This window comes from Castanea sativa, chromosome 8, assembly GCF_040712315.1.
Source record: "Castanea sativa cultivar Marrone di Chiusa Pesio chromosome 8, ASM4071231v1".
NCBI classification, from domain to species: Eukaryota; Viridiplantae; Streptophyta; class Magnoliopsida; order Fagales; family Fagaceae; genus Castanea; species Castanea sativa.
The window spans coordinates 37,843,232-37,871,120 of record NC_134020.1 but is presented as its reverse complement, the minus strand read 5'-3'; the positions used below and the strand labels follow the sequence as shown (position 1 = coordinate 37,871,120).

The following is a 27,889-nucleotide window of genomic DNA, read 5'->3' as shown; positions in this document are numbered from 1 at the left end:
GAGCCCGAAGCTCAGAATCAGTAGATACTCCCGCAGCATCCAAGGCATGGCCCCATACTTCCAGGCAGAATGCACGAGCAAAATTCCTGAGTTGGGCAATGAGGCTCTCTGCTGTTTTCTTCATCCCGGCATCATATGCTGCTTGTTCAGCCTCAGCTTTCTCCTGGTCTTTAGTCTCTAGTTGTTTCTGTGTTTATTTCAACTCTACCACTATAAAAGCTAGTCTATTTTAGGCTTTTTTTGGGCTTCCAGTGCATCGGCCGCTTGTTTCTCATAGCTTTGGAGTGCGGACTTTGCATTCCTATAGGCCTTTTCAACCTCAGACAACTGGGTGAGGGTGTCCTTCAGTTTTTGCTCCGCCTCAATTTGAGCCTTTACTGCAGCCTCCAGACTGTTTTTAGCCTTTCTTGCTAAGTTCAAGGAATGATCTACCCACTCCTCGGCCATAAAAGCAGCTTGGATGGCCTACCAAGGACACAAGTTGTAAAAAGAACAACAATGTGAATGTTACATTTAAAGAAATGAACTTGTGCTAGTACGGAGATATGGTGTATTACCTTAGCTAGGTCCTGTTTCAAAGATAGGAAGACTTCTCTTTCCAGAAAGACCTTAATTCAGCCATATCCTCAGGTAAGCATAGCGCTTTCTCCAAGCATTTTGCCACCAAACTTGAGCTACCCTTCTTAGGGTCCCTCGGGTTGGCATCATTAAGCATTGGATTACCTGAGCTCAAAGTGAAGATGGGTCTCCAAATCAAAGCCTTTCTAGATTGGTCTCCACTTGTCTCTTTAGAAGTCCCAGTGTGTGCAGACTTCTTGGGCTGCCCTTTTCCCGCTCGAATTTCTTTAGCGGCTGGCTCGGTGGTCTCTTCTTCCTCAGTTTCTACGGAGCTTTTGCCTCCTTGACCTTTTTTCCTTTTCTTGTCTATAACCTCGGCAGGCGAGGCGCATGTCACAACCGGAGTGACTGGGCGGGGTGGTACTACTACAGCTGGGGAAGAGTCCCCGACATGGGCTTTTAGCAAAGCAAGGAGATTTGGTTCTTTCTCTTGTAAACCTATGTCTCTTGAAGAGTGAGGTGCGGAAGTACTAGGAGCGTCTTCGTGATAAAAGACTTCGAAATCTTTTTCTGTCACCTTAAGATGAATGGGCTCGGGGGCAGTCTCATTTCCTCGTCCTCAGATGGGATGGGGGGTTCCTAGGAATAGAGGAGTCGGGCTGCTAAAGGTGCTGGAAGCTGGGCGTCTTGGGTCCCCTCTAAAGGAGGCTCGGTCAATAGGAATCCTGGTACGGCCATGTCAATTTTTGCCAAACACAAATCATTGGCTCTAATAACGTTTTTTGGACTCTGAAAATGCTTAGTAGAGGGTTTGTAGCCGAGAATAACGTGTGCCACTTTGAGTTGTCCATCTGTATGCAAAAATATCTCCAACCTGAGGATTTTGTTTAGGTCTTAGAAGTTTACCAAATGTTTAGCTGGAGCGGTGTGATATTTGTCTGTCACAAAGGGTGAGTACCGTTAGTGAAATTTATTGAGTGCATAATCATTATGTAATTAAAAATCCTGAGTCTTGCTTCGGTCATCGGGAACCCTACTTGGATCCCCTTCTTGGGTAGGGCAATGTAATCCGTCGTACCAATTCCCAGAGACAATAAGGAAATCCTCGTCCATGCCTTTGCTCGAATCAGGCAGGTAGGAGATTAGCCTAATGGCAGGAACCCTACACTTCATATAAGTACTTAATTTTCTCTCCCTTTTGGCAATTGTACACCCAATTTACATTGTGCCAGGAAAGGTTAGTCCCCATCTTATGGTTTATGGCATCTACGCACCCCAAAATCCTAAAGATGTTGGGAGAACATTGGATTGGGGTTAATCTATAGTTTAAAAGGAAGTCCCGGGTCACCCTCTCCATAGGAATTTCCATCCCACCTTCAATAAAGGCGATCATTGGAATTACCACAAACTCGGGAGGTCGTGGTAGGACTAACCACTCTCCCTCCTCACAGTGTTGAATTTCAACACCGTCAGGGATTCTATATTAGGCCTTAAAAATTGTCCTCGCCTCATCAATATTTACTAACTTAGCGTATCTACCCATTAAATCTTATAGAAAGAATAAGGAAAAAATAATCAACAAAGAAGAATCAATGAGAAAACTAACACACCTCTGAATAAACGCTAAAATTGCTCCTCGGGAGGTTCCTTTCCTTTAAAATGCTCAAAATGAACATCAGCCAGCCCCAAGTCTTGCTTATATAGAGGTGAAAATGCGCGGTAACTTTCCCGCTCGTAACTAAGGGGAAAATCAGAGCCATACAATTCTGATCAAGCCGTAGAACGTGGGGAGACAAGGAGCCGCCTAACTCCATAAATGACCAATCGTGGATTCCGAAGCGTCAGGATCGTGTCATAGGAAGCGAAAAGACATTATCACGTGGGAAAACGAGTGGCACGTGGATAGCTCATTTGCAAAGTTTAAACTATGCTTTTAATTCAGAATTAATAGCACAAGTTTTAAGGGGCTATTGTGGGGGGCCGAGGACCGAGGATGAAGATCAACGGACGAAGGAGATCTTAGTTAAGGATAAGAGTTGAGGACCCGAGGACCGAGAAAGAAGATCAAAGGGACAAGGAAGATCTTAGTTAAACGACGAGGGTTGAGGACCCAAAGACGATGTTGCATGAACAAATACCAAGAGTATACTAGTGGTATATGGCAGAGAGAAAATATCTGGTTTGGTGGGTGACGACCTGTGAACTTCGCATTGAATGCTCTACACCTAGTTTCCTGGCCACATTAAATGAGAAGTAACAGCTTTATCAGCCGCATTGATGTGGAGGTGACTTGAACAGTATGAATGACAGCTAGTCAGTTCCATTCCACCACCTTCTACAATCAATGGGACAAGTGTTAACAGAAGAAGGGAGTTAGGTGGGAGATGGACGTTGCAGATGCAAGGAGGAAAGAGTATAGATAAGGATGAAAGAGGCCAGAAGAAGGGGGTCGAAAGAGAGAAAAAAGAGAGATATTGGACTGAAATGTAAGACATTGCTCCTCGGGCAAAACTGTTTATTATTCCTTTGATGTTAATTGCTGTCCTCAGGACATTTCTGTCCGTTGTTGTTGTGTTCCCTCTCTACAAATTCTTTGTTTAGGGCCTTGGATGATTAGATCCACTTCCATTTTTAAGTGGGCTTAAATACCTAGTTGGACTTTTGGTCATTACCGTACCTATGCGGCTATGCCCATTTGCCTACTTATTTTGTCAACATATGAAATCTAAATTTGTTTGAAGATCTTTAATAAACTCAAGTTAATTTATTAAGTGACTTTGATTTTCAACTTAAGTTATTTATTAATCGAAGTCTTTTTGTTTTTTATCTCCACATTAATTAAGATATAATACAGGTTGCTCTTGCATTAAAAATATATATATACAGGTTGCTCTTAATTACACAGCAAAGTGCAATTCCAACTGAAATAATTATATTGAAATACAATTTTCAAGCTGCGATTAAATAAAAGGCCCAGTAATATATTTGACATTAATTAAGATAGAATAAGCCTAGAATTATAATTTTCAAATTCCTATACATGCATCTCAAAATAGACAAAATATTTTTAAAAAATTATATTGCAATATTTCTATTCATGAAAATCTCTCTAAGATATTTGAGTATAATGTTCGGATATTCAAACTCAAAACAAGATTCAAATTTGGAGTCCAAAACCGAAGTTTAGATTTCTTTTTTTCTTTTTTCTTTTTTGAGAAGTAGTAAAGTTTTTTTCGAGCTTTTATCTAGAAAGTCAAACAGGTCAAGAAAAATGTTAAGTTTTATTATAGTAGAGTTGTTTCGAACATTTATTATTATGTTTGAGCTTGACTCATTTAATAGTCAAGCTTAAACTTAGACTTGAGCTTGGCTTCTTTGCTAAACAAATGAACATAAATAAGTTTTCCCTAAACTGAGTCAGACTTTTTCATAAATTGTTTGGTTCATTCATAGCCCTATAGTTAGTTGGACAAACTGATAAATATAATTATGACACCATGTGAAAATAAAAATAAGAAAAATTAAATCTTATAGAAACAAAGTGGAGCAAGACTCTTGCTGCAAGAGAAAGACAGGAAGTTAGCGTGATTTGGATTCACAGCTTACATCTAAAAAATTATAAAATAAAAATAAAAAACTCTTAACTAACAAAATAAAATGGGAAATATTTCACCTAGTACCTCTAGAGTTTTGTCCAAGAATTGTCCTGCCAAGCTTGTTGACCATTAGCAATTACCTTCCTCTAATGCTACCTTCGGATTTCTACCATTGCTCCTCTCTAGATCAAATTACGCAAGATATGCAATCTTCCCTATGCTTTCTTGAAACAATGACTGCCAGTCAAGCATTATCGGGCTATTACACATATCTTGCTAAAGTCAGAGAATGGGCTACGTATTTACCAAAAAAAAAGAATGGGCTACAGATGTAAGCCAATAGGACAAACTACTTTATATTCTTTTCCCACTTCATCTGATACAGATTCTCACTATTTCGGTAACCTATTCTTCTGGATGACTCGCTTCATGGGAAAAACTATCTGACCCAAACTGGTGATTGCAGTCAGATTTGGGCCCGTCAAGCAAATTGGAGAATTATGGTCAACACACCCTCTGCCTAAATTTGCACTTTACACCTCTTGGGGCTAGGAATGTAATAAACTTCCCAAAGAAAGAACAAAAAACTTGTAAAGAAAATAAAGTTTACAAGAGTAAAACTAAATTTGCGAAAAGCCCCAAAATTACACAAATGCAATCACAAAACTAAAACCACAAGACAAAGAAACAAGATCTGTGGAACACAAAATCAAAGTCCAAAACATTAAAAGCAAAACAAGCACTTGACGTAGAGCACAAAAACTTGATGTAGAACACAAGATGGAAGCCTGAAAAACAAAAGGGACAGAATAACATGACTGATTACAAGCTTATAGCATGAAGACCATCACAGCAAAACCCGTGAAGAATGCGAACAAAATCAAGGAAGATCCCGTGCTTTTTAGGAAGGCTAATATGTTATCCTTGTTTTTTAGGGAGGCCAATACGTTTTCCTTGTTTTAGTTCTTGTTGCTACTGCTATTTAGAATTTGGGATCCCTAAATGAGAAAGAAACAGGTGCTGGCTGGCAAAGAGACGACATTAAGGGTCTGTTCCGTTAGAGGAGTGGAAAAGTGGGAGGATGAAAAATTGTGGGAGGATGGAAAAGTGGAAGAATGGAAAATATTTAGTTTTCCCTCTTGTGTGTTCAGTTGGAGGGATGGAAAAGTGGGAGGGTAGAAAACTCTTTTATTCGGTTGGAGAGAAAAATGAAAGGATGAAAAATGTAATTTATATAAATTGACTATTATACCTTTGTTACATAATATGTAAAAAAAAAAAAAAAAGATTTATTTGTACTCATTGCATAATATAAAATTTATCACATCATATATATAAATTATTATTATTATTTTTGTTATTATAATGTAAAAATTAGATTAGGTCACGAGGAAAAAAAAAAAAAAAAGAAGGAGAAGAGAACGTTCAGGTAACGTTGAAAAAAAAAACATTGAAGATCAGGTCATGTTGGAAGGAAAAAAAAAAAAAAAGAAGAGAACATTGTTTCAAGTCACAATGAAAAAAAAAAAAGGTGGGAAGAGGGTATTTTTGTAAAAGTGCTACCATAACACTTTTCTCTCCAGATTTTCCTTCCGATTTGGAAGAAAAAAAAAAAAAAAAAAAAAAAAAAAAAAAAAAAGAGTAGGCCCGAAGAGAAAACTTTCTCTCCAATTTTCTCTCCTTCCTATTTTCCTTTTCCAAACGAACAGTGAAAAATAATATTTTCTACCCTATTTTTCTTCCTCTATTTTCCATCCTCTCTATTTTCCACCCAAACGGACGGACCTTTAGGGTAAGTTTGGCATCGGTTTTAAGTTTTAGTTTTTATGTATAGCTTTTTAAAATCTCATTTTTTCCTCTTTTTTTTTCATTTTTTCAAATTTTTTCGAAGTCCAAGTATATTTTAGCACACTTTTAGCAAAAAGTGTGACAAACTGTTCCTAAACGGACCCCAAATGTAAATGTGGTTAGACACTACAATTTGGACCATCCTTGTCTGTGTGGACAAATTTTTCTTTCAAACTCGATTCTAGGAATCTCATCAAACTCATTACGAGGTGGTTCATAAAAATATCCACATATAAGAATATATGTCTTAGTTCTTAGGAAGATATATGAAAGATAGTTTATGATGATGATTTTATAAGTTCAAGCGTCACTACTTTATTATTGGCTAATTAAGTTGTTTGTCAAAACTAAATCTAGTTTAAATGAAAGAGTTGACAAGTTCAATTTATTCAAAAACACAAGGAGGTTTATTGTCAGTTTCTAAAAGTTGAGGTAAATTGAAATTTGGCCATACAGGGAGATAAATTGTAATTTTTACAAGAACATTTTGGTCTCTAACTTATGGAAAGCTATTACTACTAGAACAACAATCAAAATAGATGAAAATAGAAAAACAAGGATTCCTCAATTGACCATGGCCTGTATCACAACAAAATGCAGCTAATGAATAACACAAAGTTTTGAAACTTTTGAGGCCTATTTATACAACGATTACTTTACCAGTAGGGCATGCTTAAGCAATCATCCAACAAAAATCTTCTAGCAACAAAAAATTGTAATATGCACAAACTTAACATACCAAAGGATTTTCAGATACAAGGAAATACCAACAATACAGAGGCAAGGACATCCAGCATGTATTTTAAAACGAGAATCTATGGGTGATTTAAGGGGTTGATTGAAATCATCGCCCCAAACATCATTTCTCAATTTTTGCCTTGTGATATACGGTTTCTTCTAACAAGGATGTCTAGCACGTGTACAAAAACAAGAATCTATGGATGATTTAAGGGGTTAATTTAAAATCTTAATTTAAATCATCACCCCAAGCATCATCTTTCAATTTTTGCCTTGTGACTATGCGATTTCTTCTTTCATTTTCCTGTTTTCTAAATTCTTTGGACCCAACGGTTGCGGAAGGCAATTTCAACCCCATCCCCTGAGCGATCAACCTCTGGGCAGTTCTCGTTGATGTCTGTGGCCTTTGTCGGGGAGATTCCAGGTCTGGAATGAATAGTAAAATGTTTCAGTGTCAATATTTATTTAGAAAGCTACATGAGACAACTTTTCCTCAAAAACTAGAGAGTTAAGATGCAATAAGCTCTAACTCAAATGGCACTTCCACCTCTCACAAGAAAGGGTGGCGTTTAAATGCACACATACACAGATGATCCTCAACACAACAGAAAAAAAACCCTAATATATTTTAAGCTAGTGACCAGAAGAAGAGTAATAGAGAATGGGTAGAGCAGCTCAGATACCAGAGGCAGCAAAAATGGTTGTATCCAGACTAACCCTAATCTCAAGGAAGGCTCTAGGTGCGAATAGGAGGACAACATGATAAGTTTAGAGCATAATGCTGCATATTTCTTTCTACTTTAAAATAACAGTATGTAGAGAAACTGATTTTCAGTAACAGATGAGGATAGTAAACTAGTTCAATTTATATTAGTCCTGGACAAGAGATATAAAGAGATCGAATGACTGAGGAGAGCTATTATGAAAAAGGAAAAGAAACAATATAATATCAAATCCAATGACAACTTACAATAAAAGCCTAACTGCTGACCAACACTGGAGTCCAGAACAGAATTGATTCTCTTCATTATGTAGGACAAGGCACTTTAAATGACATTACTGAGAATATTTTGTAAAGCATGGTGCCAATCAGCATAATGCCAATGGAAGTTTCTATTATAGTATTCTTGACAACTATTTGATAGAGAACACGCCAGAGCCTTAAAGCAGGAAAACTTATCATGGCTTCACGTTTCTTTAAATTTCAAAAAGTGCATGAGAAACTGAATTCCAGAAAAAGCTAGCACATTTTATATACAAGAAAAATAAGTTTCAGAAAAGACATAATTTACCTTTCGGCGAAATTGAGCTCATAAGGGTATCATCCTCATCAAGTATACGTACAGTGAATGGATATTGAATGTGATTTCTGGCCTCAAGCGCTGCATTAAAAAATTGAGATTGTAAACAACTAAGCTAAAATTTTAGAGCATAAATTAAATTTTACAAATGCAAATGCAAACAAAATATTCTGATCGCAAATAAAGGGAGGTTGACTTTCAAAAGTTGCACAAGATTGAGGGGAATCACTACTCTCTGAACTTTTGATAAAGGAAAACCATCAACACAAAAGTCAAATCCCCATTCCCAAATGTCACCTAAGAATAGCACAAAGCAGACCACCCTACAATAAACATTAAGATAAGATTAAAGGTATCTAGAATATCGTTTTGTGTCCCTCCCACTCTTAATAGGAGGAAAAGGGGCAGATCATTTAATTCAAATATTCAAGACATTGAACTTTCATGGAAGTGAAAACTCTCTCAAACAACAAGAATGAAGCTATACAGAGGCAATATAAATATCTAATTTAGCTTCTTTTTTCAAGTATAAAAGTTTAAGTCTTTAATATTCTCAATATTGTATAATAATTTTCTTTGAGCTTTATATAATCTTATCCTTTTCTAATAAAGAATCACTTAAACTATTAAAGTAAACACATACGTATGAGAGGTGGCCAGAGGTAGTGAACGAAGAAAAAGAAAAGACAAATGCTTATGTGGGGTATTTGGAGGGAAAGAAATGCTTGGACCTTTGAAGGGAGGGAAAGATCGATTCAGGACTTGACGGCTGACGCTTTCTTTCTTCCCGATTCTATTCGAATGGAAAAATGCTTTGGAAATTTTTACTTTTACTTCCCTACCAAATTTGCTAGATAGTTGTACTTTTTATGCATCTTAGGTTGCTTTTTATTTTTATGGTTCTTAGCACACTGCCTGTGTGCTTTGCTTTTTCCACTGTACCTTTTCATCTTTTTTTGGAATGAAGTATTATTTACCTACTGAAAAAGAAAAGAACAAAGACCAGATCTGAATGACATGAGAGGAAAAAAATATGAGAGAGAGAGGAGCTTGATGGCCAGACCTGAATCCCAAGACAAGAAGTTTGAATTTATGGTCCACAAAAAATGTTGGGACTTCTATTCATGTTGGCCGAAGTTCAAAAGTAAGCAATCCCTTCTACCAGCAATATGAACATGAATAAAAGCACCTCCCCCCCCCCCCCCAGGCTCTCCTTGATATCAATTTCTCTTCCTCGCTTTCATCAGCAATCCCTTCATTTTTTTCTTTTTTTACACCAAATTTCTATAAACCTCTAATATAAACCTATTTTTATTTATGATCTAAATCACCAAAAAAAAGTTTTTTTTTTTAATAAAAAAATTCATGGTAGGATTCACTATTCATGTGAGAGAAGGGAATATCACGTCATTGTACTTCCAGAGTGCTGAATAATTGCTCTTTAAAAGGCGGCTCTTGAATTAGATGTTAACTTCATTTTTGTTGGAAGACAACACTTTGGGGAAACTTCAAAATATAACATATAGGGACACCACTTGACCAAAAGCTTAGGCCATCACCAAAAATTAGTTCTAGTTTTTTTTTTTTTTTTTTTAATTGAAAAAATAAAAATAAAAACCCAAAAGAAGGTAAAATCAAAATATTCATGAATTTGTGAGAGTTTGCAGCTGGTTTTGTGGCCTTGCCGGTGTCATGGTGGTAAATTCAGTTAACTGCCAGTATGGGTTGGGGTTTATATGGCATTTTCATGGGCGGCCCCAACTTGGCACAGCAGCAGCAATTTAAGGCTTGAAGGGGATCAATAGATATTTTTGGGAGTTTTGTATGTGGGTGGATTTGTTCATGATTGCGATGGTATTGATGGGTGGCAGGGCCATGGCTTGAGAGACTTTGATGATGTTGTTGTGAGGTGGATTGGTGGTTGTTTTGGGTTTCAACTAATTACAGTTATCCATGACAGAAGAAAGAAAATAAGGGGCATTGGCAGAAAAGGAAAGAGAACAAGGAAAAGACATTTATCTTTATTTTTTATGGTGAAATATGATGAGGTATGCAGAAGCTAACTGTTCCAAATGAAACCTCAAGAAGGTAAAGTTCTACCTTTTAAACCGCAAGTAGAGTGAAACCATCCCAAATGACAATTGGGTAAACCATAATAACCTTAACTATATTTGATAGTACAATCCAAACCCAAATAAAACTTCCAGGCTCTGCCCCTGCATATATCATTAATCCAACTACCACGTCGATGTAGAAGACTTTAAGCCTAAAGAAAAGGACCATTAGTCTATTTTTTTCAGCTCATTTACTATCATAATATAAGTCTTTTATTTCTCTATGTCATGTATTGTTTATTATTATGCGTTTAACATGCTAAAAGGTTATGTAAATAGCATGTGACTTTTAATGAATTTGGATGGTTAGCATTCAATTGTAATATGAAAGATAAAGGACTAGAATTCTAGGGTTACTACAGGCTATAATAAATAGTCTCTTTTAAATCATTGTAGTCAACCTCGTTTTATTTTATGAAATTTCATATTAGATTATTTCATGAACTCTTTGAGCCTAGAAATTGATATTTTAATGATCAAACTTCAACCCTATTATCTTTTCTTAGCTATATTTTGGTTTTGTTGCTGGAAATTCTTCTTTAACCCGTGCAAGCGTCAATTTTCTTGAAAAGTGGCATCTTTTGATCCATTCATCTTAGATCTATGCCAGATCTGTGTTCTTACCGCATCAACTGCAAAATATCCTAGACCTAAGCTACGAAAATTCAGATCTGAGTCAAAGGTGCAACTTTAAGTTATGGTTCATCATGGTAGAGATCGTGGGGAAAGAGATAATCAACACCAGCAAAGAAAGATGGTTGAGATGAGATATATCATTGAAAAATTGTCACAAATTGTACTCGTTCTTCAATGATGAGAACCGATGCAAGCCTGTATAGAGATTTCAGAAGGCTACTGCATCCCCTTGGTCTTGAGATAAGAATTTTGATAGTTAATGTAAGAATATTATTAATAATAGAAAAAGTGCCAAGCCGAGTACATTGGGATGTACTATGGGGGCACAAATTAGGAAACAAAAGTATAACGATCAAGAAAAATAGGAAAAGAAGAACAAAGAAAAATTAGAAAAGACCACACTTCATTCAAAGAGAGTGTGCAAGAAACAAGACTTAATCTCTAGCAAAGAACGTTCACAACCCTCAAAACTTCTAGAATTCCTTTCACGTCAAATACACCATATCAAGCAATGAGGCACTAATCTCCAAACATCAATGTGACAATGTCGCACAAACTTTCATTGCCAAGCCTCAAACAGCTCAAGAACCATATGAGGCATAACCCATTGAATACCAAACAAGCAAAAAACCAAAGACCACAACTCCCAAGCTATAGGGCAATGAAGTAGAAGATGATCCACCGACTCCCCACATCTCTTACACATATAGCACCAGTCAAGCATTAGCACACGTCTTTTACGAAGTTTGTCTGTTGTTAAGATCTTACCTAAGGAAGCAGGCCAAGAAAAAAAAGCTACCCTTGGAGGAAACTTCGATTGCCATATCATTCTCCATGGGAAGGAAACAAGAGTAGGAGGGTAGAATGAGCTATAATATCCTCTAACCTCAAAACCTCTATTCCTTGCAAGATTCCAACAAACTTTATCTGGGCCAAACCCCCACACTGTCGAAGAATAAACCAACCCCATAAACCGATCAAAGGCTTCTTCTTCCCAATCTTGTGGTGGACGACGAAATAGCACATTCCAGTGAAACCTCCCAGCAGACCAACCCATAACTTCAGCCACCGAGGAATCCTTTGACCTACTAAGACAATAAAGCTCCGGAAAGGCCTTTTGGAAAGTACAATCCCCACACCACACATGCTTCCAAAATTTCACTCTAGTAGCATCCCCCACATCATATACAAGAAGTTTAGAGAAGTTCAACCAACCACTTCTAATGAATCTCTACAGGCTGACCCCATAAGGACTAGTCACCTTTTTCATACACCAACCACCCCAAATATTTCCATATTTTGCCTCTATAACCCTCCTCTATAAAGCATCAGTCTCCATGTCATACCTCTATAACCATTTTCCTAGCAAGGCCGAATTAAAGCTTCCCAAACATCTTATACCCAACCCCCCAACTTGCAAAGGCTTACAAACCTTGGCCCATTTAACAAAATGTATCTTAGGTTCACCACCAATCCCATTCCACAGAAAATCTCTTTGTAATTTCTCCATACGCTTTGCCACCTTACCCAATAAAGGAAGAAGGGAAAGGAAGTATGTAGGTAAAGACGAGAGTGAGCTTTTAATGAGTGTCACCTTACCCCTTTTAGATAAATACAGTCTCTTCCAACCTGCTAAGCTTCTCTTCATTCTCTCTAAAAGATAGGATTCCAAACAGATAAATCCTTAAACTTACAACCTAATGGAAGCCCCAAATATTTCAAGGGCAGAGAAGACTACCCACACCCCAACAAACCCACCAAAGCCTCCACATTTTGCACCACACCAACAGGTACCAACTCAAATTTCCCCAAATTAATACGAAGTCTTGACACCTCCTCAAATCTAGCAAGAATCGCCCTCAAATTAGCAATCTAAGAAGGTTCCGCATCACAAAAAATCAGAGTGTCATCTACAAATAAAAGGTGAGACACTATCACTAATGGACCAGCTGGACTACCCGCAAAAAAGCCCGAGAATTGCCCAGCGGAGGCAGCCACATCCAACAAACGACTTAATGCCTCCATCACAATATCAAACAACAATGGAGATAATGGGTCCCTTTGCCGAAGCCCCTTAAAACTTCCAAAAAAATCAGATGGACTACCATTGAGCATAATGGAAAACTTTACAATTGAAATGCAATACCTTATCCATTTTCTCCATTTCTCTGAGAAACCAGAGCGCTGAAGCATATACATTAAAAAATCCCAACTCACATGATCATACACCTTCTCCACATCCAATTTACACAACACACCTGAAATTCCTAATTTCAATCTATTATCAATACATTCAGAAGCAATCAAGACGGAGTCCAAAATTTGTCTGCCCTTCACAAAGGGATTTTGTGAATCCGAAATAAGCCCATGCGCCACCCTACGAAGCCAATTTGCCAACACCTTAGAAATAATCTTATAAATCCCACCAACTAAGCTTATAGGCTGAAAGTCTTTTACCTCCACAGCATCCACTTTCTTGGGAATAAAAGCAAAGAACGAAACATTAAGACTCTTCTCAAACACTACCTAAGTATGAAAATTGTGGAATACAGCCATAATTTTTGTTTTCAAAACACACCGGCAAAACTAGAAGAACGCCATGGAAAAGCCATCCGGGCCAGGCGCCTTATCACCATTAAAATCATTGATCACCCCAAATACCTCTTCCTCCTCAAAAGGCCTGTCTAGCCAACTTGCATCTTCCACTGAGATACTAAAAAAGTCAACATCATCTAAGACAGGTCTATGAGCCACATCCTCAAAATAAAGCTGCATATAGAACTGAGAGATACAATCTGCTATAGCTGCCGAGTTCGAAGACAACTCCCCATCCACCATAAGCCTATCAATAGAATTAACTCTCCTGTGAGAGTGAGCTATACGGTGGAAAAATTTAGTATTCCTATCTCCTTCCCTAACACAGAGAACTCTAGATTTCTGCCTCCAACATATTTCTTCCAACAGAGTAGCTTTTTCTAACTCATCACGAATTCTTCCCACTTCTACCATTTCCTCCGCTGATAAACCCCGACTATCCTCAATATTCTCTAGAACACTCAGGTCCTTCCACAATTTTTTAATCCGATCTTCAACATGACCAAACACCTCCACATTCCATCTTTTCAAATCATTTTTTAAAAGTTTTAATTTATTGGCTGGAACAAAACGCGGTGCACCTTGAAACTGATAGGATTCCCACCAAGACCGAACCCTATCCACAAAACCCTCATCCTTAAGCCACATATTCTCAAATCTAAACAGCCTACTCCCTCTCTAAAAAGATCCACCCTCAAGGACAATTGGAAAATGATCCAAGCACAACCTGGACATCCGTCTTTGAGAAACTGTTGGAAACTTATCCTCCCAATTTGCAAAAAACAAGAAACTGTCCAGCCTAGCCTTCGAAGCAACTTCTCAACAATTTGACCAAGTAAAAGTTCCCCCATGCAATGGCAGATCAATGAGACCCTATTTCGAGATAAAATTGGAAAACCCCGCATAGCAGCAGTGAAAGAATTAGACCCCAATCGTTCAGAAGGGAACCTAACCACATTAAAGTCATCACCCACACACCATGAAACACTCCACCAGCTATTCAAACCACAGAGTTCCTCCCATAAAAACCTCCTATCTCGGTGTAGATTAGGACCATAAACACCAGTAAACGCCCAAACAAACTGATCTGACACCTTGTAAACTTACAAGAAACCGAAAATCTCCCCACTACTTCCTCCATTTTATTCACTACCCGAGTGTCCCATGTCACTAACACCCCTCCAGAAGCTACACAAGAACCCAAGACCGACCAATCAACATGTTGGCCACCCCACAAGCTACAAATTATCGCTCTATTAATTAGCCCCATTTTGGTTTCTTGAAGACAAACCACATCTGGCCCCCATTTCCTAATCAAATTTCTAACCTTGAGCCTTTTATCCTGTTTATTCAACCCTCCAACATTCCAAGAAATAATCTTCAAACTCATTGATAAGGCACAACAACCCGCTTAATACTTGCACTCCTAGCTTTATTTGGACCATACTCAACATTCAAGGATGACAACAAATATTTCAACTCTCGCTGACCTTTCTAGCCTGACTTGACCAACTTCATCTGATCACCCACCACAAGTTTCTGTTTATATTTTTTTCTGGCCTCTATAGCTAATAACAATCTTGTAATTTGCTCCTCAAAACCTTCCAACGAAGCGCCCACAGATTTCTTAAAAGCCTTTATCCTATTGGTTACCCATTGTGATAGTTGACAATTATCAACACTCTCCTTACACCCACTCTCCTTCACATGACTAGACACCAACTCCAAAGGACCTTCAGTGGAGCTTTGGCGGCATCCACATAGGACCTAGCAACACGATATTTTGGGGTTTGCTTAGACTCGTACAGTACAAAATTCAATCCACCCAACGCATATTGGGAAGGTTCACCGCAGCCCACCTACCTTAAGCTCTGTCACTGATAAGTACTGCCCAAAGACCCCTGTTGCAAAATGTAAGCAATATCACCTTCAATGAACGTGAAAAATTGCTTAGGATTAACCCCAATCACAGTGTGTTCTAGATTCCGCATTACCCAAAGTGTTGCACTCTTGCTCATAAAAACCGATTACATGTAGTATTTTCCCCGTTCAAAAATCTTAAGGGAGAAAAAATTCCCTCTTTCCTCAACCACCAACTGAAATAGCTTAGATTCAATAAAATAAAATAAAAAACTTCTAAATCTACCCATACTGATCCTAGGAAACGTAAACTAAAAAAGGATTTTTGGCTAATTCGAGGTAGCCGAGAAACCCATTTTTCAATGACTTAACCACACACTTTTCTATATAAAACCTCTTTTTGTAAGTACTTATTTTTAAGAAAACATAAAGAAATACATGCACAAACAAACAACACTTAAGTATCTTAGATTTTATTTTCTTTGAATCGAAGTCAGTATTTTATGTTATTATCTTATTAGGTCTTTAGTTTATTGGTCCAACTAGTACAAGAAAGACTCTTTATACTAAGTATGCTCAATGTACTTGAGAAAAAAGATGGAGTTGATCAATACAATATTGAGAGTTTTGAGTATAAAGGCACGTTGGCCTTATTGTTCTCTCCCTCTCTCTCTCTCTCCCTCTCTCTCTCTCTCTCATATTTCCTTGTCTCATTTCTTTTTCTTTGGTATTTTGCTACTATTAATAGTACTGTTCATAAGCACTGTTCACAGATTACAATTAAATTCAATTTCCATTTCTTCTTACCTTTTTGTTTTGAGTCTAAAGGCACATTGGTCTTATTGCTCTGTCTCTCTCTCATTTGTTTTTCTTTGGTATTTTGCCATTGTTAATAATAGTACTGTTCTCAAGCACTGTTTCACAGATTATGAACAAATTTGATTTCCGTTTCTTCTTACCTTTTTGCAACCTAAATCAAATTATTTTCTCTTCCTGACAAAAACCTAGCAATTCTTGAACCCTAGCCCTTCTCTCTAAAGATTGTAAACCAGACATTTACAAATCCTCCTAATCTGAAACCTACCAAAAGATCACATACACAATTTCCCAAATTTGTCCTGTGTCAAAAAGAGCCCTTGTAATTTAACCATTTTTTCCCCTACCATGCATTATACACCAGCAGAGTTTAAAACCTGTAATAGCTTCAACAACAGTACTAACAACATATAGACACCCATAGCCAAATCCAATTCATACAGGTTCTGACCTCAAAGACACAGAAAAAAAACCAACAACAAAAAGTAGAAATTGCAACTAGCGTTGATGTAGGAAAAATTGGGGAATTTGTGTACGTGTGGTTGTTGAAGAAAGGTTTATGGGTTTGTATTAGGAATTAAAAGGTGTTTTAATGAGTTATTTGATGGCAATTTGGTAGAAGAAAGTATGTGGGGATTTAGGATTTTGATAGTCAAAAGAAATGGCATGATTTAGGCTTGAAAAGAAAAAGAATAAGAGAAGTTTTATGAAGTTCAAAGGCCGTATGAACAGTATCCTTTAACAGTAACCTATAAAAAGAAAAAAATAAGAGAAAAGGAGGAAAAAAAGAACCCACAAAGGCCAATGTGCTAATGACCATTTCTTGTACTAGTAGATTAGGACTTTTAGTTTGACTAGTAAATTAAAACCTAATAAAATACTAACTTAGACCCCAAAAAATAAAACTTTAGATAATTAGGATCTCCTAGAAGATTCTAGACCCAAATAAATTAACAAAATAGAAATACCCTTAATTTGCAGGAATTGCAGAAGTTACAGATTTTCCCCTAAATATAAAATTACTCATAACCTGCACCAGATGTCAGCTCTCACCAATTTATTTCAAAGTATAACTATTCGGTAAGCCAATATCACACCATCAGAATAAAACTTAATGACCAGCACTGACAAATGACATGATAACATGTGAATGTGCCACACTAGTGTGGAACAAAAGATACTTCTCTGATATTTGATTATTTCATTATGCTCAATATCCAAAAATTGATAAAACTAATAAGATACAAATGAGATTAGTAGAGATAAAATTACCTACTGATGGCGTTCGAAATACTGCAAGTGCAGTTGTATCATTGATCCAGCGAATAACAAATCCCTGATCCTTGAAGTCCTGAAAAAGCTTCTCTAGATCTATTGTCCTAGTACTCGGTGGGAAGTCAGCAAGAACCAGAACATGACGCTTACCATATCTTGCTGAGTTCAAAAAAAAATTTCAGATCCCACATGCTATTTGACATAAAACTCATGCATGTAACACATAGTAACAAGCAAGAGTTATAAACATCTAATTGGCTATGTGTAATCTTGAATTAGCTTTTTAACCCATTTGCTTATGTACAACTTTTTAAAACTTCAAATTTTTTAAACAACTGTACTTTCTGTTCTAGTCTAAAGGCACACTAACTTATAAAGGTGAGAATAATAGTTTTCAACCTGAATACATTCATAAACAACCCCCCTTCCCCCCCAAAAACCCCAAAAAAAATAAAAAAAATAATGCATTGATGGAAGTTTCATGTGGAACAATTGATTGCTAAGAAAACATGAAGAAAACATCTAAATGAGCTTCATTGTGGTAAGGCTTACCGGTTGTGGGTACTTTGATTCAGAGGGGTTGAATTTAGTTGTCATCTAGAGTTTAAGTTATGGGTGGTTCCACCTTTTTCTTCATTGAATCCAAAACTTTTGAGTTTTCCATTGTAGAGGGGGGTTCTTTTTTCTCTTTACGGATTTTTGAGAGAGGACATTCCTCAATGCGCTCTGTGTTTCTGGGGAAGGAGAGTGCACATCGATTCATGATCCTTCTGGAGGATTTATATTCTAAGAAATCAACTGATCAATATGTTAGAACATTTAGAGAAGGTAACTTGGTGTACATCCTTCAACTGGGGTCAAATGCACATGGTAAGTTTCTAATGGTATCAGAACTTCTTCATGGTCGCCGGAAGGGTACTATTGTGATACCAGAAGGAAGATTGGGATGTGGTTGGCACTATTTCGGCATTAATCTGAGGAAAATATTGAGACCAGCCTCTCTGGTCAGCCAGGGATCTTCTCGGAGATCTCAGGGTGCTATAGAGGTGGAGGCGCCGGCGGAGGGTTACAGCTCCATGATGCATGGTGGTGAGACAAACAAAGGGAAACCAAACACAGATATCTCATCCTATGCATCAGTGGTGGTGGGGCAGCGGAATAATACCACCATCAGAGGGGTTGAAGGGAAGAAGAAAGCTGCGTTGGGAGGAGTGAAGATTTGGTCAGAAAGCAGTCGCAATCTCAGCAAGAATAGTGTCCTAGGACAGAGGGAGCAGGTTGGAAAGAAGATTGTGTCAGATTCAAGATGTGCTTACCGTGATCCTTGCAAGGCTAGTACTCTCGGGCAGAGGGAGCTTCTAGGGGTGAAGATTTTGTCAACGGCAAAGGATATTGATAGTGATGGGAAGAAATCTGAGTTAGCGTTGGACCTCTTTATGCGATTGGAACGTGGGTTAGACGGGAGTTGGGCTATTGTGTGGTCTAAGGTAAATGAAGTGGGCCCAAACTCAATTAAACCCTCAAAGCCCATTAAGCATATTCCCTCCAGCCCCAAAGTTCCAGCCAAGCCCAGTAGAGAGTGGAGGCCATGTCAAAATCCAAAAATGTTGAACCCAGCCCACTGCCAGAGCTCTGATGTAGTATCGGGATCCAGAATGAAGATGTTGATGGAGGATCGGGTTCCGAGAGTGGGTCTAGTGGGCTTGTGTTCAAGGGAGGAAGAGACGTGGCCGGCGACGGAGTGTGGCGAAGACCCAGTGACCGGAAATGATGGTGAGGCCCCTTGCGGCGCCGATAAAGCTATTATCGACGCCGGCAAGGAGCTGACTGGGCTTTCGAGCCCAGATTCTAGATCGCCTCATCGGATGGGGTTTTTGGAGCTGGGTGTCACCGGCGACTTGGTGGTTGGCTCGGACTTGGTTAGGAATGGGCCGGTGAGTAATGGTCTGATGCCTTTTGTAGATTTGGGTAATATGTTGGAGGTCCAGCTTGGGGAAGGGGAAACAATTGTGGAAGAGGTGGATTCAGTTGGGGATTTTCAGGCAGATTCTGGGCTCTCCATTCTTCCTAGGGAGTCCAATGGGGGGGTGGTCAGTGGTGGTGGCAGTGGAGAGAACGATAATTGTGTGTTGGACTGTGAACCTCTGTCTCTTTGGGTTCCTATTGATCCAAACGTGGGTACTTTGATTCAGGATTTTGTAGAGGGAGCTCAGAGGAATGTTTCTGGTCCACACTCGGATTGGGTATCCAAGCTGATGAAAAAATTCTGTAAATTGGTGGGGTTCCCTATTGTGAAACATGAAGCTCAATGTTTGGCCCTTTTTAGCATACTAGAACAGGATTGCCTCAAGGTGATTGACGAAGAGGTGGCTAAGAGACCAGTTAAGTCAGGGACACGAGGCCTTAGGGAGCTTAAGGGGCTGATTTCAGATGTCAATTATGAGGGGGCCATTGCTAGGAGTAAGAGCAGAGACTCTTTGACTGACTTGGGGGGTGCTAGTAGGTTTAAATGACGATACGACTGCTTTCTTGGAATGTAAGGGGGCTTAATAATCCCCGGAAGAGAGAGGTGTGTAAGAACCTCCTAAAAGAGTGGAAGTGCGATTTTGTGTGCATTCAAGAAACGAAAGTTTCATCTTTTGATGGGGTCTTTGTTCGGAGTTTATGGGGTAGCCCGTTCACGGATTGGGCTGCTTTGGATGCTGTGCAGTCTTCAGGTGGGGTCTTGCTGATTTGGGATAAGAGGGTTTTTGAGAAGTTGGATATTAGTGTGGGTCAATTCTCTATCAGTGTTTTACTGAGAGGAGTGGTGGATGATTTTGTGTGGGCTTGTTCAGGTGTGTATGGACCTAATGACAATGGGCAACGGCCTAATTTGTGGGGGGAGTTGTCTCAGGTGCGCGCTAGGTGGCCTGTGGCGTGGTGTCTGGTAGGTGATTTTAATATTATCAGATATCCAAGTGAGAGACTTGGCTGTGAGACTTTCAGCCCCGCTATGCACGCATTCTCAGATTTCATAGAGAATAATTCCTTAGTTGATTTACCTTTAGTGGGGGCTTCGTTCACTTGGTTTAGAGATTCCGGTCTTCCCTCTATGTCAAGAATCGACAGGGCCTTGGTCTCTCCTGATTGGGAGGAGCACTTCGAGAATGTATCACAACGGGTGCTTCCCCGTATTCTTTCTGACCACTGCCCTCTTCTGCTGGAAGCTGGTGCTGTTCGGCGTGGTCGAAGTGCCTTTAAATTTGAGAACATGTGGTTAAAGGAAGAGGGCTTTGTTGATAGAGTTAAGCAATGGTGGGGTAGCTACAGTTTTGAGGGCTCTTCAAGCTTCATCTTGGCCCAAAAGTTGAAGGCTTTAAAAGCAGACTTAAAAAAGTGGAACAGAGAGGAGTTTGGTGATTTGGCTTTTAGAAAGAAGAACTTGCTGACTGAGTTGATGGGGTTAGATCTGAGAGAGGAGCTAGTGGGTCTTTCTAGTGAGGATCAGATTCGGCGTCTCCAACTCAAAGGGGACATTGAGCACTTGGCTATTCTTGAGGAGACTTCCTGGAGGCAAAAGTCGAGAGCCTTATTCGTGAAAGATGGAGATAATAATACTCGGTTTTTCCATAGATTAGCAAACTCCCATAGAAATGCTAATCAAATTAAAAGGATGGAGGTGAACGGTATCCTTTATGAGGAAGAGAATGATGTTCGCTCTCAAATAGTCCTCTTTTACCAAGAGCTGTATAAGGAAACTGAGGTGGGGCGTCCTTCTATGGATGGGTTAGAATTTGCCCGTATTGAAGAGGGGGATCGGGTGTCTTTAGAGAAGGAGTTTACAAAGGAGGAAGTCTTCCAGGTTCTAAAGGAGATGGAGGGGGATAAAGCCCCGGGTCCCGACTTGCTTACCATGGCCTTTTTCAGAATTGTTGGAGTGTCGTGTAAAGGGATGTAATGGATTTTTTTGAAGATTTTCATCGGCATGCTTCGTTTGAAAGGTCTTTAAATGCTTCGTTCCTCACTTTAATTCCTAAGAAGTGCAGTGCCGTTAACATCAAAGACTTTCGCCCCATTAGTTTGGTGGGTAGTGTTTATAAGGTTGTTGTCGAAGGTCTTGGCCAATAGGATGAGGAGGGTTTTGGATAATCTCATTTCGAGACTCGAATTCGTTTGTTGGCGGAAGGCGATTCTGGATTACTGTGCTTATTGCTAATGAATGTTTGGATAGCAGGCCGAAGAGCAAAATTCGGGTGTGGTTTGCAATTTGGATATTGAGAAAGCTTATGATCACGTAAACGGGAGGCCTTGTTTTATTTGTTGGGCCGGATGGGTTTTGGGGAGAAATGGAGGAGGTGGATTATAGCTTGCGTTACGTCCGTTCGATTCTCGGTCCTTGTAAATGGTTCCCCCGAGGGTTTTTTTTGGTAGCTCTCGTGGGTTGAGACAAGGGGGATCCGCTATCTCCATTGTTATTTCTTTTGATAATGGAGGTTTTAAGTAGGCATTGCGAGAAGACAGAGGAGTGTAATCTTATTCGGGGTTTCCGGTGTGGGAGCTGTGAATTCGCCAGGGTGAGTATTTCCCATCTTTTATTTGCGGATGACACCATCATATTTTGTGAGGCCTCTAGGGAGCAACTCTGTCAATTAAGTGGTGTTGTCTTGTTTTCAGCGTTCACGGGTTTGAAGGTCAATGTGGGGAAAAGCGAGATTGTCCCCGTGGGGGAGGTGAATAATCTTGATGCTTTGGCTAATGTGCTTGCAATGTAGAGTAGGCAAATTGCCTATGAAGTATTTGGGGATGCCTTTGGGTTCTTCTTTTAAGTCCCCCTTGATCTGGAATCCTATTTTGGAAAAGATGGAGAAGAGGCTCGCTGGGTGGAAGCGTCTCTATTTATCTAAGGGTGGGAGGCTCATGTTAATTAAGAGTACTCTCTCATGTCTCCCGACTTACTTTCTATCTCTCTTTACTATTCCTAAAGTTTGTAGGCGGCTAGATTGGAATATATTCAGAGGAAGTTCCTTTGGGGGTCTTCGGAGGGGGGATTCAAATATCCTTTGGTGGCCTGGGATAAGGTGTGTATTCCCGTCGAGAAGGGTGGTTTGGGGTTAAGAAAGGTGGTGTCGTTTAATCAGGCTTTATTAGGGAAGTGGTTGTGGAGATATGGCCACGAAGATACCCACTTGTGGCGTCGTGTTATTTCTTCTAAATATGGCGAGGGGCTAGGGGGGTGGAGGACTAGGGCTTGCAGGAGGTCCCATGGGTGCGGCCTTTGGAGAAGCATTAACGAAGGTTGGGAGAACTTTTCTAAGCATCTTTCATTTGTAGTGGGGGAAGGCACTCGTATCCGCTTTTGGCATGACAGGTGGGTTGGTGATGCTACTCTAAAAGTTCTCTATCCTGAGCTTTATGAGTGTTCATCGGTCAAGGATGCTTGTATCTCTGAAGTTTTGTGGATTCCAGAAGGAGGTACTGTTAGAGTGTGGAATATAACGTTTTATAGAGCTTTTGAGGATTGAGAGTTGGTGGCTTCGTATTCTCTTCTCCGGCTTATCCAAGCTCGTATCCTCGAGTAGTAGGAGAGAGACATCCTATTGGAGGCTTAAAAGGGGATGGTATGTTTGATGCTCGGTCTTATTACCTCGCGATCCGGGGTGCTTCGGATTCTTGGCTTCCTTGGAAGGGGTTTGGAAACCTAAGATCCCTAAGCGGGTGGCGTTCTTTACGTGGTCCGTGCTCATAGCCGGATTCTCACCTTGGATAACCTCATGCTTAAGGGTAGGCCTTTGGTTAATAGGTGTTGTTTGTGTCGCATGGATGGGGAGTCGGTTAACCACCTTCTCCTGCACTGTCCTGTTACCCACTCTCTATGGTCTTCGATGCTTCAGGCCTTTGGGATTCCTTGGGTTATGCCATGATCGGTGGCGGATTTGATCTCTTGCTGGCATCAGTGGCATGGAAAGGATAAGTCGGACATATGGAATTTGATTCCAGGGTGCTTAATGTGGACTGTGTGGTTGGAGCGGAATCGCCGTTCCTTTGAGGACAAAGAGAAGACCTTGTTTGAGCTAAATCTTTTATGCCAGCGTAGTCTATTAGAGTGGTCTCGGTGTTGGGGGTTTACTAATTGTTCTTCTCTCTCAGTGTTTATGTCCTCTCTTAGCTTTGTTCCCTAGTAGTTTTTCTTATTCTCTTGTTGTTCATCATCATGAACTTCTTGTATGACTTTCTTTATCTCATTTATATAAGCTTTCTGATTACTTATCAAAAAAAAAGGTTATGACAGCATATAATGGTGTTACATAGCATCTTTTTTTCTCTACTATTTTATTCATTCCAGTCTCAACTCTCAGCTACACATGAAGTATACCTATCCCCCAAAATACAAGTCCCCTTCAAACATGAAGTTGGAAGACCAGCTGGCATTAGCACCATTTTTTCAAATAGCATCAAGGACCACATATCAATCTCACAAACCACAGCTGGCTTTAGCAGCACAGGTGAGCTAAACTTAACAAGTAGTTATTGAAAAAGAATTTCTATTAGTGTAGGTCTACATCAAAAATCAACATTAAATCTATCCCTTTGCACTAGTGATGGATGAGCTCGCTAAATAGATTCAATAAGAAGTCCCTTAGTGTATACTTTTTGCAAATGATATAGTTTTAATGGATGAAACTAGACGTGGAATTAATGTTAAGTTAGAAATTCGGTGAGGCACTCTATAATCTAAAGGTTTTCAGTTAAGTACGACTAAAACTGAGAACATGGAATTTTAGTAGTAAAAGTAAAAAACAAATATGAAAGAGTTGTAAGACTTTATGGTCAAGACTTAGGCTCAATAATTCATAAAGATGAAAAGATTGAAAAGAATGTGAATCATAGGATAAGAGCGAGGTGAATGAAGTTGAGAAGTGCATTAGAAGTATGTAGAATGCCTATTAAGTTAAAGGAAGAATTTTATAAGACTACTATAAGACCAGATATGCTCCATTTACTAAAATTTTAGGCCATTAAGAAGCAACCTTTTTCGTATCATGAATGTAGTTGAAATGAGAATGCTTTGATGGATAAATGGTAATACAAAGAAAAATAGAATTTGAAATAAAGAAACTTGCTTAAAAATTGGGGTGGCCCCTATTGATGAAAAGATGAGGGAAAATCTCTTTAGATGGTTTGGTGATGTTTCGAGGAATGCGATTAATGCATCAATGAAAAAGATTGAGTTCAACTTGAGAGAACAAAAAAAAGTAAAGGAAAACCAAAATTAACACTAATAGATATAGTAAAAAAGAACATGTCAATTAAGGAAGTAACAAAAAGTATGACTTCAGATAGAATGGAATGACGGAAAAGAATACACATGATCAACCTTGATTAGTTTATTGAGGATCCATAGCTAACCTCAAAATTTTGGGACTAAGACTTGGTTATTGAATCTAAAAATAATTTCTATTTTCTTCTCTTAATACTAACATTGTATATAATTGTAGCCTTATAAAATATTATGAGATGCCCACAAATGAGTATTTGAGAAATTAATGTTTGATTGATCCCTATTCCTATACACCATCTAGTCCAATGTAACACAAGATAAGTAAAACCTATGGTACAAAAACACCAATATGAATATTCAAACTAAACAAATTACATAATTTTGGTATTGAAGACTTGAATTGAAGGAAAATATATGACTTACAATTTCTTGTATCTCTCTTCACTTCTGCATTATCACATGTGTCATCTTCATCTTCTGCATCATTAATAATCGACTTATCAGATAACTGATCGCTATACAGTTCATGTTTCTTATATGAGAATGTTCCCCTTCCACGCTGCTTAGGGGCCTGGACTTTGGTATCCTGCATCAAAGGTTCTGATACTCCAGGCAAACATTGTGAGGAGAGTAATTCATCAGGTGCACGATCTGCCATAGCTTCCCAATCTGTAGTTTTTCAGCTTGTCAATTAGAAAATAATCAACTTATTCTATTGTTAAAAGGATAAATCTTGACATCATCTGGCTATATAGTATGATCAAGCCATATACTTTTTTTTTTTTTTTGATAAATAACGTAAGAACTTTTTTTTTAAAGAATAGGATCAAGCCATATCCTATATGGTATAGGTTATAACTATGTCTAGCATATATAACCCAGGAATTTTAAGTGCTGCCCTTTCTATACTTAGATCAAAATCATTGGAATCAAAAACAATCATATCAAATAACCCATAATAAATATTTTTGGAATCTCAAGCAAAACTCCAAAGAAAATTGCGTACAATAATTCGATAGTTGGTGGAGGAGATTTGAACTCTGGATGTCTCTATTAGAAACACCAGGAGGTGCCAATTGAGCTACAAGGCTCTTGGCTCTAAAATCTAACCATCAGGCCAACATGTTAAGTCAGCAAGCCAAAGTGTGAAAGTGTATTGTCAATCTATCTCAACCTTTAACCATAGACATGCATCTAAGAAAAAAATGTATAGGTTTCAATACTAGGAAATTCCAAACAAATCCCCAATTTGATCACATTACCATTTTGTTTGCCCAGTGGTTAAAGACTGCCCTGTCTTACCTGGCAACAACACCAATGAATAGCAGTGTGTTTCTAGCAACTTTTTAGGAAGTTCCATGTCCACAAAAGGTGCTAGACAGCTAGATTCCATTTATGGGTATGATTGGGTGAAGGGATTTGGGAGCATTTCTTTCAATATTTTCTGCAGCACTGAATTCTACAACCTAGCCTTCTAATTAAAGACCATAAAGGGTAACTGCAGTTCCACGACTCCATCCTATTTATACAGTTGTACCATAAGCTTTGACAACCTAAGGTAGTACATTTAGTCAATTTCCCAAATAGAAGCAAAAGAATGGCCAAATAAGAACCCTGAGCAGCTTGAGTAATCCATGCTAGACACTTGTAAGGTAAATGAACATGAAATCAATCTAGTAAGGGTGAGACATTGTTTCATTCACACTCACAAATAAACTGAATTAATAATCCGTTGCAATAATTCAAAATTTCTGCCCATATGCTAATTTATAAGATTAAAATGCGCACACACACATTTATCATACTAAAATGTGAGGTATAAAGGCCCGAGACAATCAATGTTTGTCCTAATAGAGATTGCATTGAAAGAGATCTCAGATAAATCCATTTTGATTGCTAGAGAGCAGGCTGATTTTATAAAATTGAACTTCCATAATGAACCCAAATGGGGTGTAGTAGAGTTTAACCCTTTTTTATTCATTGGTGAGTTACATATGCACCCAGTGGGTCTTGAACCGACAACCTCAATTATTACTGGAGAAGGAAGTGCAAATTAAGCTATAACTCATCAGCCCTAGTAGTATTTACCTAGAGAATGATAAATAAATAAAATGTCACAAAAAACCTAGGAGACACAGACACTTCATTAAGGGTGTCATTCCCGTGTCATATCGACTTTGTTATGGTATAATTTTCCATAAATTTCTCGTGACGTGTTGTCGTGTCAAACCCATGTCTGTATCTGTGCTTCCTAGCAAAAAAACTAATGCATTCTAATTCTAAAGAAAAGAAATGTCAAAGGCAACACAAAAAGTACCATCATCTGAAGACCCATTGCCTGGATTTTTATCCTCAGTAGATTTTATTGGTTTCCCAAGATGCCCTTCACAAACAAACCAATATTTGAATGCCAGTTTAGAACCACAGTTTTTTTTTTTTTTTCCATCAAAATAACTAATTGCCTATTATGTAAAAGAAAATGCACCTGAATTGTCACAAGGCAAAGCAACATCGGGAGGCGGAATTCGATCCTCATTTGGCTGATTATCACTGAAACAAGAAACAGCAATCGAGGTTTCAGGTTTGTTTCTCCAACAACCAAACAGAGGACAGAGAACGAGAGAGAGAGGTACCGAGAGAGAGGTTGGAGTTTGAGAAGCTGAGCCAGAGAGCGAAGGCCGTCGGCTTTGAGAGAGAAGCCCTTGGAGGAGTAGAGAGTGGCCAAGTCGCCGAGAGCAGAGGCCAGTGCAGAATTGGAAGAGTTTAGGGTTTGGAGCTTCGAAACCTGCGTTTCGAGGAGAGAGATTGCTCCGTCCGTGTCTCCGGCGTCTAATAAGTCCTCAACTGCCTCGCTCCAGTTTGCTTCTTCCATTGCAACTCCAAATCACAATCCAAACTCGCCTCTGCTCTGCTCTGATTGTAAGTTTACTGGGAGAAACAGAAAATGGATTCCGATTTACAGGAATCTGAATTTTATTAGCTTAGAAAAAGTATGAATCCAAATATAAAAATGACGCCACATGCCACAATTAAAAGAGATCATTCATTAGTTTTTTTTTTTTTTAATGAAAAAAAAAAAAAAAAGTAGGGTAAAGTAGGGTAGGGTGATTGACGTGTAATCCTACTTAAATATGATCATAGTAATACTTTATTTGTTAGGTCTAAAGCCCTGTTAGGGTGTAAGAGAACCACTGTAAACCATAACTTCACAGCTCCACGAACGATATTAGCGATCTTGGACGGTTAAGAGAGATCATTCATTAGTTTTAATCACATAACTTTTTTATATAT

General features: G+C 38.7%; 1 protein-coding gene across 2 annotated transcripts; it reads right to left on the bottom strand.

Annotated features, from left to right (window-relative positions):
- Nucleotides 1-6,620: 6,620 nt before the first annotated feature.
- LOC142605605 (uncharacterized) lies at nt 6,621-27,860 on the bottom strand. 2 transcript variants are annotated; one of them, XM_075777029.1, is made up of 7 exons: nt 27,232-27,860; nt 27,084-27,148; nt 26,916-26,981; nt 25,022-25,267; nt 17,335-17,496; nt 8,033-8,122; nt 6,621-7,166 (listed from the first exon to the last, which is right to left on the bottom strand). In XM_075777029.1, exons 1-7 carry the CDS (start codon nt 27,468-27,470, stop codon nt 6,970-6,972), a joined length of 1,065 nt encoding a protein of 354 aa, XP_075633144.1. In that variant the 5' UTR covers nt 27,471-27,860; the 3' UTR covers nt 6,621-6,969. The 2 variants fall into 2 exon arrangements, with proteins under 2 accessions (XP_075633144.1, XP_075633145.1); XM_075777030.1 differs by lacking the exon at nt 17,335-17,496 and having other exon boundaries at nt 27,232-27,699.
- Nucleotides 27,861-27,889: the final 29 nt, after the last annotated feature.

Bases quoted from the DNA above. Each gene is read 5' to 3' on its own strand.
- LOC142605605 (XM_075777029.1), bottom strand. From the start codon at position 27,470: ATGGAAGAAGCAAACTGGAGCGAGGCAGTTGAGGACTTATTAGACGCC. The intron at 27,149-27,231 runs GTACCTCTCTCT...TTCTTGTTTCAG, and splicing joins AAACTCCAACCTCTCTCTCG to TGATAATCAGCCAAATGAGG. The intron at 8,123-17,334 runs GTAATTTTATCT...TTTTTAATGCAG, and splicing joins ATTTCGAACGCCATCAGTAG to CGCTTGAGGCCAGAAATCAC.